This window comes from Macrobrachium nipponense, chromosome 13 (assembly GCF_015104395.2).
Source record: "Macrobrachium nipponense isolate FS-2020 chromosome 13, ASM1510439v2, whole genome shotgun sequence".
NCBI classification, from domain to species: Eukaryota; Metazoa; Arthropoda; class Malacostraca; order Decapoda; family Palaemonidae; genus Macrobrachium; species Macrobrachium nipponense.
Window position 1 is genome coordinate 58,228,937 of NC_087206.1, and position 12,338 is coordinate 58,241,274.

The following is a 12,338-nucleotide window of genomic DNA, read 5'->3' on the forward strand; positions in this document are numbered from 1 at the left end:
TATTCCAAGTTTTATATATAGGTATATATATACATACATACATACATATATATGTATGTATGTATATGTGTGTGTATTATATTATATATATATATATATATATAGATACTATCTAGGAATATATATATATATATATATATATAACCTATATTTATGGGCATGACTCTGCAGCTAAGAACCATAATGTTATACTATTTATATTATCTTATCAAAAAAAGTCCATGATCTCTCGTCGCAGTCAGAATGCCCTAAAGTCTGCGGTGATTCTTATCAGAATGAAACAAAACATGATCCCTCTGTATAACTCATTTTTATAATCATGTATCTCTCTCACTACTCCTGAACTTTAGATTTCATTCCCTACTTCCGTTTTCCCCATACATACTCCCTTCTTTCTAGTTGGCCAGAGAGGAGAGTCAAGTTTCTCACTGACTCTGACCCTCTATCTCCCAAGAACGCCCATGCATAATTATGCCGAAAGTGGCCTACAGGATTAGCTGCCTATGTCAGTCCTAATATATGTCTCGAGATATAACCCAATCCGGGACCAACCTCCCCAAGGGAAACTTACTGACACCCCAAGCAGGGGTTGAGGCACAGGCTTGCCTTCAACCACAATTGCCAGCCAACTTCCCATGGGGGCTAATGCCCACCCCGCCTGGCCAACCCCCTTCCACCCAAATGATCAGCTCATTCATTTCATTTCCCATTTTTGTGCATTGCTATGGATACATTAGATATAATCTCTTGGAATTTTGTTGGCCTCGACCATTCCTCTCCTAAACATGTTCTTCAAAAACTTCAAAAGCGTCATTGCGTCACAAGAAACGTTCATCTGGCCTCATGACCTTGCCATCTGCAATTCAGTGCATGAAGACTTCAGAGCTTTCTCGACCTCCTCGATGTAAGTTACAGATCACATTGTAACCGGTCGCTGCCCAAAAATGGGCCTTTCTTTCCTGTGGCAGAACTCGATAGGAAACATTGTGAATGTGATGACCTATAGGGTGATAGACTGCTGGGGCCTCAAATGATAGTATGTGTCTCTAAGATTTTAATAATTAATGCCTGTATGCCACAGGAAAATAGCAATAATTTTGATTCAGTCAATACTACATGATCCTAGGTGAGTTACACAGAATTATTCACAATTCTGCTGCTGATCATATTTGTATAATCGAACGCTTAATTCTCACCCCACAAAACAATTTTATAAGAAACTTACCCGCTTCTGTCAAAATCACGCTCTCTAAATTAGCGATGTAATGCTCCTCCCTCCATCCTCCCGTACCTATGTACAAAATAGAACGGGCACAATTACAACCTCCGGGCTTGACCACTGCATCACGTCCTCCACAACTTCGTGATTCTATTGTGACCTGCAACATTCGCTACGATATTGCAACGGGCTAGGATCACATCCCCTTGTAGGTGTCATTCAGTACCACATCCCTCCCTACAGTGAACCGCCTAACTGATCGCCCACCTGCCGTTCACTGGGATTTTATAAACCAACAGAAAACCAGATCCTTTAGGGAAACCGCGGAAACGAGGTTGCGGTCAATAGTTCAACCGACAGACGCCTTACTGTGCACTAACCCAAAATGTAGAGATCAGAAAGAATTCTATTCTAATATAATTGCCTCTATGATTGCATCCGGCAGGGATCCTTTGGATTTCGTCAAGGCAACTCTTGTAATATACCTGGTTGGAATGACTTGTTTAAAAGATCTGTATACACATTCACGAGAAGTGCTTTTACTGTGGAGGCAGAATGGCACTGCTAATGAGACAGGCGAGAACGCAGATCAAACTTCCCCTTAAGCATTGTAGTCTGAATGAAAAGCAACTGAGAGCTGATGCAATGTCTGGAAAATTACAATCTGGCGATTACCTTCGTCTTTGGAAAGACATTCAATCCTTTAATCCCAAGACTAAAAAGCTATCACAGAGAGTAGAAGCCTTCGGTGACGAGGCTATCGTCAGAATGTGGGGCGATCACTCCAGCACTATCCTAAAGTGTATAACTGATCAAGGCTCCCGAAGGGATGTAGATAACCTCCTTAATGATAACATTAAATTTCATTTCGCCGATTGTTTTACGCCAGTTAACATCAGCAATGCCATAAACAACCTACCTGCTAATAAATAGCCCGGCTGCGATGGTATATCTGCAGAAGCTTTCAAAATCTGCCTTTCGATCATTTACATCTTGCTAGCTGCTCTGTTCTATGCGTGCATAATTCTCCAGTTCCTTCCAGACTCCCTATTCTTAGTTCACTTAATACCATTAATTAAAAACAAACTAAGGATGCAGCCGACCCTGGCAATTATTGCCCGAATGCAATTACTACATTGCGTCGAAGATGCCTGAGTTTGTTCTTCTAGCGAGACTTCTCCTTTTCTGCAGACTACTGACAACTACTGTGCATTTCAGGGCCGTGTCTAATAGGTTTTCGTTGATAAAATCGTTCCAAAGCATCGGATATGGGTCATATTTTGGAAATAACTATTTGAAGAAGCCACGGCCTAATTGGCAAAAATATGCACTGATGTCTAATGTTGATAATTAAGGCACTTACCGGAGTAAATCACAGAAATTTCAAGGGAAACTTAGCTAAATTTAGTAAGCACCCAGAGGGAGGCTAGTGAAACGTCATTACTGAAGACCCTGCCACTCATTTATACTGTAGTATGACGTACTTTACTAGACACCCCACCCATATACTTTAGGAATGATGACTCATATGTTGGTAGTAGTAGTAAAAGTAGTAGTATATGGGATTCTTGTTTTGTTTCACACACACAAACACTTACCCTACTCTCTCTCTCATCTTTCCGATGAATCATGTGTTTTAAGTAAAGTACAATAAAGGAATGGGCATAAAATGAGAATTTTAATTCTGTAATACAGTTTCTTGGCGCAATTCACGTTTCCGTTAACTTGAAATATGCACAAAGTCTCACACACTCTCTGTGAAAACCATTGTTACCCTGAAGTTTCTGGTGTTTCATATTGTCTCAAAAGTTCCGGTTCACGTGTACCTGCTTGGTCCTGCTAAATGAATGTAACATAACGCAAACGTTCTAACCTTATCTTCCTTAATGCATGATCAGTCCCATAATAAATCCAAAGTATTTAGTATATCACACAACTCCCCATTTATTATTCTGTGCTTAAAACTGACACTAATGTTGTAGTAGGGTTGTTGAGTGGTTATCATGAGCCTATGTATTCCAGGTTTTATCTATGCTTATTTTTTTATGAATTTCAAGTTATTGCAAAAACACGCAAAACGAAAGCAGTCTAGCCGCCACGAGGACAATTTGCTAGGTTTGCCATAGGTGAAACAGCAGTCACGTATAACCTGTCTTTGCCCAGTCGTCGGCGACTCGGTGAAGTTTACTATTATACAAGGTTACCAGGTATATTGGGCCAAAATATCTTACCAAACACCTCTTAACTATCGTATTTTCATTTCAATATAATTGTGTATCACCAGTTCCAAAAGTTTTGCATAACTGATTAAGAAAATGTAAATAGAAATTGGGTTATAATTGCTATGTATTCCTATATTCAACGTAAAATTGTTCAATGAAAATAGTAATATCGCAATATGTATATTTACTAAATTCCTTTGCTATAATGTTGTCATATTTATACAGTATACCAAATGCTTATTCATTATCTTTGGTATCACCAGTGGAAACCGCAATATTATCGTAATTCTCAATAATTCTCAACAAGAGGGTCAAATATTTGTTTCCACGCTCATTGTCACACTACTGGGAACACTGCTATTAAGCCTGATGTCATACTTTACGTCACAAGTAGCCTCCCTCTGGGTGCTTACTAAATTTAGCTAAGTTTCCCTTGAAATTTCTGTGATTTACTCCGATAAGTGCCTTAATTAGCAACATTAGACATCTTAGACATCCGTGCATATTTTTGCCAATTAGGCCGTGACTTCTAATAGTTATTTTCAAAATACGATCCATTTCCGATGCTTTGGCAAGATTTTATTGACGAAAACCAATTAGACACTGCCCTGAAATGCACAGTAGTTCGGCTTTAAAGCAAACCACTCAACCGACACCTGCATCTACATCCTGAAAGAATTGCTGAACCATTAACTATCATCAGCCTCTCCTGTTTCCTATTTTATGTAGATGTGAGAAAGCATTTTCAGAGTAAACTACCTGAAGCTCTTTCTGATCTGCACAAAGGAAGCACACTACTACAAATTTTCATCGGAAATCATCGACTGGAATTCTTACATGGATTTCCGTATTTGGGCCACATAATCACGGTCAACCTAAAAGATATGGCAGACATAGAACGGAGGCGTCGTAAACAATGTACAACTGGAAACATGATTGCAAGGAGGTTTGCCTTCTGCCAACGAGACACGAAATAGCTGCTCTTCAGCTCGTACTGTTACAGTGTATGAGGGTGTTCCCTTTGGACAAACTATACCCGAAGACCATGAGACGTATAATTGTTGTTCACAGTGACATTCTGAGACGCTTCACAAACATTCCTCGCGACCACTCCGCTACGTAAAATTCATATAAAACCACCTGGATCATAAAAATCATTGTTAGGGGAACAATATTCAGTCCTAAGCAGGGAGGCAAGAAGATGTAATCTGTGGGAAAGATGAGGTAATGAGGCGTATGTTCCTTAAATGATTTATACCATATTTTTGCAATTATAACGTGACATCTGCATTATTATTATTATTTTATCTCTACAATTATTGCTATTACGGCTATTTTTCTTTTTTATCATTACTGTGATTAATATCATTGTAGAGTTTTGCCATTTTCAATTTTCGTATTTAGGCTTCTGGACCCGACTACTGTAATCACCTAAGGTCCTAGCTGGAAATTAATTGTATGCAATCTGTCTCTCTCTCTCTCTCTCTCTCTCTCTCTCTCTCCTCTCTTCTCTCTCTCTGTCTGTCTCTCTCTCTCTCTCTCTCTCTTTCTTTATTTTTTATCGCTATAATTTTTTTATTTTCTAGTACTATTCTCAATATTATTACTGTTATTGCCATTATTAAGAATACTATTGTATATAGTTCTTCAGCAACTGTGGATATTGCAGAGTTATCATTTTCGATCACACTATCTCATTTATCTAGATTGTGTGCGTTATCGTCTCTACTCTATATGTTTCATGTAGATGGCCTTGAGCTGAAATTAAATATATCATTATTATTATTATTATTTATTATTCCTTTCGACTCCTTTGCCACCTCAGATATTGAATCAATAAGACCAGCAGGTCGCCCATCTTTCGGCTTGCGACTCATGAATGAATAAGTGAATACATCACAATAAATGAACAAATAAATAATTAAATAAGGGTCTTCTTTATTCACTTGCCGGCCAAAAAGGATTATTTTGTACCCAGTCTTCATCGCACCGTTAATTAATGTATCAAGTTTATATAAAGATGAATGTTTGCGCAAAGGCATCAGTGGGTTTCATACACTGCTTATCAGCAGGTAAATGATATGGATTATCCCGACGTTGACAAGCGTAAGTCATAAGTCAGGCTTTATAAGAGAATTGTTGGGCGCGTCGTAGCTTGCGTTTCTCATAACGTATAAATCATTATTTTTTTTTTTCATCGCGAATAAAAAAAGGTCCTTTGAGAGAGACGAATTTCATGGAGCAGGACGGAGCAAATTACCAATTACACACCAAATATATTCCTAATGGAATTCGAATAGCGTGTCTGATTCCTCACGAAAGCTCACATCTGTACACATCGCCAGCATAGACTGAAAAATAAAGCCAACATAAAATTACATTGTAAACGGATAATGACGTCCACCCTTAGATGTCAACATCTGAATGTGCACTTTGGTTCTTTTCTGCTTCCTTCAGAGTTAATAACACTCTTAATAGAGGCAATTTTAGCGTTTAAATGCCACTCTTTTCATTTCCTTTTCCTTTGTCGAGCCGTCAGTTTGCTCAGAATTTCCTTGTGAGAACAAAGTCATAATTCATAGCAGTTATATTGGGTTTTTCCCTTTCAGATGAGCCATGATCGTCTGTCATAAAATCTAACGAAAGGAGTTCGTTCGACTTTGGCTCATGCATTTTAAATAATGCGTCAATGTTCTCCTTTATGTGTCCTATAGCAGCAAATGAGGTCATCTCATCACGAGTTTATTGCTGCAAAGCTGTTTATGTTTTCAAATGATTTTCATGACCAAGTGTTCGTTGCTTCGGTTGGGTAACGTATTTTTTTGTAATGTAGTATTAGCATGCCGGCGGAAGTTAAGATTAAATCACGAAGTAGAAAAATACATAAAATCTTAAGAGTGAAAACGTCTATGGTCGTAAAACTTATTCATCTGGCACAGTTTCCTCCGTTCTAAAAACGTAGTTATTCTATGTCATTTTACCCTAGTAAGTCTACCATGTTTGCGTAATGACCAAGCTACTTTCATTTAAACTTACAGTATTTTTACTTTTAATTTGATTGCTCTCTTCGTCATGTGATCACATAGCATAGAGGTGAAAACCCTAAAGAATACACGAGAGATGGACAAGTCCCAAATTTTCGATGTCAAGTGGATGATAAACTAATCCAGACACATTTCTCTTGAATGCTTGATATTCACAATAAGTCAAACCGTTGACTAAATGGCTACATTAAAGGTGACATGGGTTCGAGTAAACGTTGAATTATGGGAAAAGCGATCATAAAAACTGTTAAAGTTCTGTAAATTACCCGAATTTCTTCGCTGTATTAACACCATATATCTGGCATCCATCTCATGAAAAGATAATGCATTTTGTAATTTAGTTCCTCCTACTTAACCTAGCAATAAGGTCTGACAGTTTACAGGAGCTATTATGTTATCTCATGACTCCCTCCCGCCTTTCACCTTAGAAACCTGCCATTTTTCCCAACAATTCCAAGAAACACAGAAATACAGATATTCGGGGCATTGCTCAAGGCTCCAGTTTTTAAAAACAAAACGTTTGATCTTGCGATAAGGACGGTTTTTAATCGTCAGTTATAATTATATATCTATATATATATGTGTGTGTGTGTGTGTGTGTGGAAATGAACACATGGTAACGTGTTTCACAGAAATAAATTTCTGACGCAACACGGGACCGAACCCCGGTCTGTCGAGTGAGAGTCCAGGGTATTAGCATTTCGGGCACAAAGGTCATAAAGGAAGTTGGAACCTAAATACGTGCCTAAGGTTTTTCGGTGTAGGCGACTAAGACTTAACATACCTGCGATTTTTACCCAACTCCCTGACCCACCAGCGCTCGATTTGCTAGTATTCCACTCGACTTACCCCTTTCACTGTGAGATGAGATGGAAATGAACACATGGAAACGTGTTTCACAGAAATAAATTTCTGACTCACCACGGGACCGAACCTTAGGTACGTAAGTACTTAAGTTCCAACTCCTTTTAAGAGTAACAGAGATAGAGAATTGCCCATTCTCTTCCACAATTCAACATTTGTATAGGACCAGGGAGAGATCTGTACTCAGACCATCTTCTATGGTCTCCAAAATCAGGCACCTATGCAGATACTCGTATCAATTTTTTAGTTTTCATCTTAATGCTCTGTGCATACTTATTTTACTACAAGATTCCATGGAGCATATTCAAATAACCTCAAGAATGAAAGTTTACCTAGTCACGCGTAACTTGAAATGAACCATTGTAGATTTACTTTTATCCAAGGACAGATATTGAAATGGGACTAAATAAAATGCATTTTATAAAAACGACGTATATGTCATTTGTATTGTAACATTTACACAAATTTTATAAAGTTGTTAATCGCTATGTTACAGACATAATAAAGATTAACTTAAAATATACAGTCATAAGAATTGGGAAGTACTGCATGGAATATCTACAAACACATAAGAAATATTATATCTGTATGATAAAAGGACATCCGTTTGTTTTTTTGCATGCGTGACCAAAGAATTCATGTTTCTTAACAAAACTTCTTTTTTCTGGTAGCACGAACTTTAATATTCTATTCAGAGACAAGAGTCTAGACACACAGGGGACCCGAGCCAGTCACAGCTAAAGATTTTCTTGATTGGTTGATAGTCAGCCCCTTTCCAGAAAAATCTGGTTTATTATTGCTACCCAAGGGACTGTGATGAAATCCTGAGTTTTTAACTTAAGAGTATATAGAAAGACATCACTTAAAAGAATATGCAAGGGTTTACAAGGTAAAGAAAGTTTTTTTTCTTATAGATCCGGCTTCATAAAACAAACAAAAGACATCAATAAGACAAGCAAGGAGAACTTCGGGACAGTATGCCATGTACAGAGTAATTCACTAACCAAATAATTCCAGCACCATCGTTTACCGTGAAACTATTATTACTTTCTTTTGTTATTGTCGGCTGGCTCCTTGCATTGTTATTTCCATCTGTTCAAAGTAATGCCTTATTTGCGTTGTCAGAAACGACCAACTGACAAGTACAGTTAAGAAACTGGTGACAAAAGCTTATCGTCTCCTTAGATGAACATCCACAAAAAATTTTTACATCAATTCCAATTAGGCGTTTTGCCGGTGGCTATTAATCAGATCCGCTTGAATCGAAATATTCGAGCGATTTTCCTGTAAATTAATTTGATATCAGCAAAATGAGAATTCAGTTTATGTATGAACTGAAGCTTCTCAATGTCAGGTGAAAGCCAAAAAAGCAAAGAGAAATAATTTATTGTTTCTTTAGGCTTTCTTTCAGAAACAATAAAAATGATGGAGTCGTGAAACGGCTGCAAAAATCTTTTTGAAGAACATTTGTGCACTATACAGCCCAGGAATGAAGGAAAAAAGGAGAAAAGTGGAGCCTGAATTCAAAAAATCATGAAATATCAGCCTCTTGAAATAGAAGTCTGGAATCAGCGAAAATGGAGAGAGGGAGAGAGAGAAAGAGAGAGAGAGAGAGAGAGAGAGAGTCACCGAACCAAGTATGCCCTGAGAGGAATGAACTTATTCAATAAAAAGAACTTGCCTCTTTGGATTACTGTAGAATACTAAGCTTTGTTTATTTGAGAGCTGATTAATTATCACTGAAACCTCTGTCTTAAATGATATCGACTGTTAACTAAAAATGAAAATAAATAAATAAAAAAAATTTATAAATCACAACATTCTGTTCAATTCTATGCAGTCAGAACTAGGGTCCCTAAATCCTTGATGTAGCAGAACTAGACGTTTTAAATTTAAAAGTGTTGGCGACATATCCAGTTGTATTACACGCTCGGATATTCCACGAGGACAGAATATGCTTAGAAGACATCTATTTTAAGTGTAAATCCTTTTTTTTACAATGGTGTGTTTGTGTGGAGAGTAATTACACGAGTGGAGCGCAGCCCTACTTCAGATTCTGTTGTTGAAAATCGGATCCCTTGGGCGCTCTGAAAAAACATAGACATGTAAATTTCAAATGTGGTAACGAATTTCAAAGCCTTAATTGAATCAGAACCATCTATTCCTCACTTTACTTTGTAATTTGTCAAATATATCTGAGTTGTTTTCCAAACTATCAAATTAAAAACACGAGGTCTCATTGCCTGTCATTAGTATAAACATCGCGAAATTGCTTCCGGATTACGCAAGGATGGAGTTGGAACGAAACATAATGATGTAAATCCAAACTAGATCAATTTGTTATAGACTGAAATGCATAGCATAGTAGTTTTTAGTGCAAATTGTAAGGAATATTTTATACTTACTGGCACAACCTCCGTTGTAAACTTTGAAGTCATCCAGTGTGAAACCGCCGTTATAGGACATTCCTTCAATTACGATTTGGAATCTGGTTCCCGACACTAGTGGGACCTGTCCGAACTGCCAGCCGCTGGCTCGCTCCCTCATAGGTTGATGACGCCAGATCTACAAAAGGCAAATTGGAAATTCAGTGAACCAGCAATGTTCATGGGCCTTGTTTCATGCAGCTCTTGGCCAAGAAGAGTAATTGGTTTTGTGTTTCCCTTGAATTCAGTGGATCAACAAAAAATTATTTGTCACGTGTGACTCTAACTTTCAGTCGATCATCCAGAACAACATAAAAATAAGTTGTTACAGATTACCCTGGATAATGAGAGATCTTATTCTGACATTTGGTCATCTGCAAAAATAACCAAAAAGGAATTATTAAATAAATAAAGCAAGGCTACCAAAATATTGTTTTTCGCATATTACTCAGAGGCTCAGCTGTTCGGCAAGGCTGAGAAAAAAAAAACTGTTACATGCTTGTCTGGCTTTCAGTCGATCAGAAAATAATGCTTTGTATGATACCCTGACATTCAAACAGTCAGCGAGGCTAAGGATAATTATGTCGTTACAATTTACCCTAGCATTCAGTCCATTAAGCAGGCTAAAATGGAATGTTACCTGGACAATGAGTCGATCAGGCAGATTAGCAAAATGTGAATTGTCATATATTGCATTGACATCCGGCAAATAAGAAAATAATAATAATTATAATTGTGAGATAATGTTATCCAGCCATTCAGAGTATCAGTCAAAATAAAAAAATAAAAAATAAAAATTATACATATATATATATATATATATATATATATATATATATATATATATATATATATAATATATATATATAATAATAATAATAATAATTGTGTCATGATGTCACCCGGCCATTCAGAGTATCAGTCAAAATAATATATATTTATATTATATATATATATATATATATATATATATATATATATATATATATATATATATATATATATATATATATATATATGGACACATTTATTTGATAATGTTGCCCTTACACAGTATATCAGTATGGCTAACCAAAACAATGTTGTTAAACGATATCCTGACCTTCAGTAAACCAGTAAGGTTAACAGAAATTTATTTGCAGCATATTACGACAAACTAAAAAAAATTATTTGTCAAATGTTTCTTTCAGTCGATTAGCCCGGTTAACAAAATTATTTTTTTCAATGTTACCCATGACGATCATCTGGTCAGCCATATCAATAAAAAACTAATTAATTACGTATTTGCTTGTTATTCAGTCGATTAGCCTTGCGAAAAAATAATAATCTGTTGCAATGACCCTAACTTCAGTCAGACGGGCAAAAATTATCTGCCAAATATTTCCCAGGCATACTTGCGATTATTCTGACAGAAAGACACGAACTGGAGGTTTACCGCAAAAGTTCTCATTAGGCTTATACTACTAGATCAACAGAATAAAGATAAATGAAGTGGACATTTGCCTACCTTAAGAAAAAAGATAAAATTAAAAAAAAAAACAAATTATGACCGAAAACAGACCAAAGAAGCAGCAGAGACTATTTCTTCACAAACGAAACTCACAAGTATGTCATCGTTCAGATCGTTGATCAGCCTGTTGTTGTCCTCTTTGGCTGGTCTCTGGAAGAGGCTGAGTGACGTGTTCGTGTCCGCCCCGAAGCCCGCAAACCAGAAGGTGAAGCAGAACGGGGTCCTGTCCAAAGACGGCTCCATCACCGGCGACACCAGCTGCAGTTTCTGCGATCGGGAGTTGAGGTTGAACACATCGAAATAGATGTAGCCCACTGTCAGGGGAAGAGATGAAGCGATTGGTGGCGCGTTCAGTACAAATTATCATCATTGTTATTCAGGAAATGAACCTTATTCTTACGGAACAAGCCCTCAGGGGCCACTGGCTTGAAATTCGAGGTTCCAAATAGCAGAGGGTAATAGATAATGCAAAAGGAAGAAAAAAAAAAGAGATAAAAAAGAGAAAAAAAAGAGAAAGAGAGAGAATTAAAAAAGAGAAAGAAGAGCAAAGAAGAAGAAAGAAAAAAAAAAAAAAAAAAGAGAAAGAGAAAGAGAGAAGAGAAAGAAAGAGAGAAAAAAAAGAGAAAGGAGATAACGAAAGAGATGCGAAAAAGAAAAAGAGAGAGAAAGAAAGAACAAGAGATAAGAGATAAAGAGATAAACAGAGATGAAGCGATTGGTGGCGCGTTCAGTACAAATTATCATCATTGTTATTCAGGAAATGAACCTTATTCTTACGGAACAAGCCCTCAGGGGCCACTGGCTTGAAATTCGAGGTTCCAAATAGCAGAGGGTAATAGATAATGCAAAAGGAAGAAATCGATAGGGCACATTTATTACATCTATAGAATCATTTTCATCAAGAGTATTCGTTATTATCTTTATTATCACTATCATCATGATCATTACTGTCATTATCGTCAGACTTGATTCCAAATGAAGGCATAATATCAAAAGTCTTCAACTGAGAGATATTACCTGATAAGAAAAGAAAATGCAGGATAAAACCAGAGG

General features: G+C 36.9%; 1 protein-coding gene across 1 annotated transcript in view; it reads right to left on the minus strand.

Moving 5' to 3' along the window:
- Positions 1-7,792: 7,792 nt before the first annotated feature.
- LOC135225802 (MAM and LDL-receptor class A domain-containing protein 1-like) overlaps positions 7,793-12,338 on the minus strand; it is a 106,027-nt gene continuing 101,481 nt past the window's right edge. The window contains exons 15-17 of the mRNA XM_064265298.1: positions 11,379-11,599; positions 9,755-9,914; positions 7,793-9,436 (exon numbers count right to left, since the gene is read on the minus strand). Of these exons, the coding sequence (XP_064121368.1) occupies positions 9,399-9,436; positions 9,755-9,914; positions 11,379-11,599 (419 nt within the window). The 3' untranslated portion in view covers positions 7,793-9,398. The remainder of the gene's footprint in view (positions 9,437-9,754; positions 9,915-11,378; positions 11,600-12,338) is intronic.